The sequence below is a fragment of the Littorina saxatilis genome, linkage group LG1, assembly GCF_037325665.1.
Source record: "Littorina saxatilis isolate snail1 linkage group LG1, US_GU_Lsax_2.0, whole genome shotgun sequence".
Classification (NCBI taxonomy): domain Eukaryota; kingdom Metazoa; phylum Mollusca; class Gastropoda; order Littorinimorpha; family Littorinidae; genus Littorina; species Littorina saxatilis.
In genome coordinates, this window is record NC_090245.1 from 25,302,832 (window position 1) to 25,306,655 (window position 3,824).

At 40.9% G+C, this 3,824-nt stretch overlaps 2 protein-coding genes and 1 long non-coding RNA gene across 3 annotated transcripts in view; 2 read left to right on the forward strand and 1 right to left on the reverse strand.

The window, feature by feature from the left end:
- LOC138965563 (multiple epidermal growth factor-like domains protein 10) overlaps positions 1-1,295 on the forward strand; it is a 19,686-nt gene extending 18,391 nt beyond the window's left edge. The window contains exon 8 of the mRNA XM_070337750.1: positions 1,070-1,295. Within this exon, the coding sequence (XP_070193851.1) occupies positions 1,070-1,090 (21 nt within the window). The 3' untranslated portion in view covers positions 1,091-1,295. The remainder of the gene's footprint in view (positions 1-1,069) is intronic.
- LOC138965619 (uncharacterized) overlaps positions 1-3,824 on the forward strand; it is a 498,821-nt gene that overhangs the window by 313,379 nt on the left and 181,618 nt on the right. The gene's annotated exons all lie outside the window — the stretch shown is intronic.
- Positions 1-3,824, reverse strand: part of LOC138965511 (uncharacterized) — a 422,657-nt gene that overhangs the window by 206,765 nt on the left and 212,068 nt on the right. The window lies entirely within an intron of this gene.

Consider the following 3,824-nt stretch of genomic DNA (forward strand, 5'->3'; position numbering starts at 1 on the left):
TATTAGGAAATTTGGAAAAAAAAGAATGAAAAAAAAACAACAAAAACCCCCACATAATTTAGGACATTTTATTATCCAAATGATTGATTATAAATCATGTCATATTTTTGCTGTAAAGGCTCCTGTATGAATGGAAATTTGTATGTAGTGAGGGATACATGTTTATGGATTAAAAGCCCCACAATGATGTGCATGGCAAAATTAAAAAAAGAAAAAAAAAGAAAAAAAAAGAGAATATTGTGACCTTCCACCACGGAATGAGTCGCATGTCACCTTTGCATGATTTTCACATTTTTACATTTTGCTAAAGAGTTTTTTATGCTCTATCCAGTGGTGAAAACCGTTTTAGAAAAGAACAAAAACTGTTTGAGTTATAAGCCTGTGACTGAGGTGACCCTCACACTGTTACCAGACACTCCCCGGACTTATATTAAGCCTAGCGCAGAACCGCGCGAGGTGACATGCGACTCATTTCGTGGTGGAGGGTCACAAATTTATGACAAAATAACAGAAAACAAGTACAACAACTACAACACCGATAACCTGGCTGTTTCAGTCTTGAGCAGAGTGAGGTTGTTTATATGCAGAATACATTTGATAGACAGAGGCGAAAATAATTCAGCGAACGTTTCAGAATGTAGCCTTCGCATTCCATAAAATATTAAAAAGCCCGGAAGCAGCAATATGTGCTCGTGCCTTCAAAATCTACACGTACACGTGCACATCTTTACAATACATATTGCTGCTTCCGGGCTTTTTAATATTTTATGGAATGCGAAGGCTACATTCTGCTTTCAAGGTTAAAGTTAAGAGAAAAAAATAAGCTGGTGGTTCTAACTAGCTTCCGGACTGATTTCGGACTGATATTACATGTATAAGGTTAGCTTGATTAATGCCTATGATGTGACCAAAACTCTGTCAGTAGTTCTACTGCGGCGCAGGAACAAAAAAAAAAGGTCGTGCTCAAATCTACACGCATGGTAAAACATTTCTATTGTGTACATGGTATTCAGAGAGCGCCTGATTAGCAACAAAACTAAACTAACGTTTCTCTTTCATTTCTTCCCAGCTCGGCCTAGGCAAACGTTAGGTGGACAACCTTTTCCCATGCAGGACAACTCGACAGCATTCAGGCGGACAGGGCGAGGATGGCTGCCATTTGTTGGTATCTACAAGTTGCAGCGAACGCAGACCTGCTAATGCATGTTGATGACATCATACTGATATTATGAGCAATTAAATTAAATATACCTTCGCAAAGACATTCGTGTCTTCAGGTACAATTCAAAAATGAATTCTTGTGTGTGAAAGTGTTGTTTTTGTGTGTGTGTGTGTGTGTGTGTGTGTGTGTGTGTGTGTGTGTGTGTGTGTGTGTGTGGTGTGTGTGTGTGTGCGTGTGGTGTGTATGTGTGTGTGTGTGTGTGGGGGGGGGTGCGTGTGTGTGTGCGTGTATGTGTTAATTACTAAGAATATGCACAATAAAACAAAAATAAAACAAATATCCCCCCCCCCCCCCCCCGTAAAAAACTAAACAAAAAAACAAACACCTACACACTAAGCAGCCAACAAATAACCGGGCAAAAAACAACTGAAAAGTATTCATATCAAGAAATCTTCACAAACAAAGAATAATATTAGGGCCGCTTGTCAAATGGAACGAGCATGGTGTGCGTTTCTCAGTCGCAATATTAACCCAACCAACAATGAATTACTGGGTTTCAACTTACGGGTTCCATTTAGAAAACGTGAATTGAAATGCGAATGACTCTTTTTCTTAAACGTCTTTTTTTTTTTTTTTTTACAAGACATTCCCTCAGCATAAACAACTTAAAGACAGTCTTTCCCGTGCAAACGATTCGGCTCACCCCTCTCGGATCTGCCAAGCAAGACTTTCACACGACCAGATATCACTCTGGCTGCTTTTTGGGCAGATTTTGAGAACATTTGAGCAAATTCTTCTTCTTCTTCTGCGTTCTTGGGCTGAAACTCCCACGTACACTCGTGTTTTTGCACGAGTGGATTTGTACGTGTATGACCGTTTTTACCCCGTCATTTAGGCAGCCGTACGCCGCTTTCGGAGGAAGCATGCTGGGTATTTTCGTGTTTCTATAACCCACCGAACTCTGACATGGATTACGGGATCTTTTTCGTGCGCACTTGGTCTTGTGCTTGCGTGTACACACGAAGGGGATAAAGCACTAGCAGGTCTGCACATAAGTTGTCTATGGGAGATCGGACAAATCTCCACCTTAACCCACCGGGATTCGAACCCACGACCTTCCGCTTTGGAGGCCGGCGTCTTACCACCGAGTTATTGCGCCCGAGTGAATTCATTTCACAGAGTGTCACTCGTGTCCGATAAGACATTAATTCATTAAAAAAAAAAAAAAAAATTTAAAAAAAATCCAACTGTGCACAGTGTGGTATGTATCGTGGTGGTGGGCCAGACAGTCTGAGCCCCAGGAAAAGCCTGCCTGCCGGGCCAGATCTGAGATGGTAGTCGAGTCAAATCCTTTACACGTTGTGGGATGAAAGCAATGAAGGGTTGTATGAGAGAATACAGGAAGAGTGCACAACTTTGCGTGTTTGCCGAAAGTCTACAGTGACACGATTCCCTGCTTTTGCCTTCGAGTTAATCCCCTGGCACGGAAGCCGCTTGGGTCGTTTTAAATTTGATTATTTTGCTCTCAAGTGTACCACCTTCACACCGATTCCACACGATGTGACAGTAAAGGCTGGCAGAGGCACGTGATAATGAGAAACGTGGATAGTAGTGCAGTCAAAGAAAAAACATGAGCTTCTTAGGTAAAGTGTGCGTGCAAGCGAAGTTTTTGGGGCAAAGAAAGATAGAAAGAAGGTAAAGAAAGAAAGAAAGACAGAAAGAAAAAAAGAAAGAAAGAAAGTAAGTAAGTAATCAAGAAAGAAAGAAAGAAAGGCAAACATTTAGGACATAAAAAACAACAGGAGAGAAACAAAGCAAACACAACAGGAGAGAGAAACAAGTCGCGTAAGGCGAAATTACTACATTTAGTCAAGCTGTGGAACTCACAGAATGAAACTGAACGTAGTCCGCCGCTAGTGCAAAAGGCAGTGAAACTGACGAGCCTCTGAATCGTTCTACACACACACACGCACGCACACACACACACACACACACACACACACACACACACACACACACACACACACACACACACACACACACAAAGTACACACACACACACACACACACCACGACCCTCGTCTCGATTCCCCCTCTATGTTAAAACATTTAGTCAAAACTTGACTAAATGTAAAAAAGAGAAAAAGTCGCGCGAAGCGATGTAAAAACATTTAGTCAGTCGTTATCAAACTATAAAGATCAATAACCAAAAAACAGTCATCGCCGAGGCTACCTCCAGATAGTCTCCGCGAAGCATGCGACCGTAGTACTTACTGAACCTTTCGTCCATTCTGAGCACATTTTTAGAGTAAACATAACATATCTATATATTTTTGAACTCAGGAGAAAGTGAAGAACACAATGCGATCATTTTTTAATCTGTAACGAAAAAATCGATTTTAATGACAACTTTAATGAGCAAACTAATCAACTAATTTTTAAGCTTCCAAGCTGAAATGCAATCCCATAGTCCGGACTTCGTCGAAGATTGCTTGACAAAAATTTCAATCAATTTTGTTGAAAAATGAAGGCGTAACAGTGCGGCCTCAACTTTCACTAAAAGCCGGATATGACGTCATCAAAGATATTTATCGAAAAAATGAAAAAACCTCTGAGGGTATCATACCCAGTAGGAACTCTCATGCGAATTTTAATGGAGATC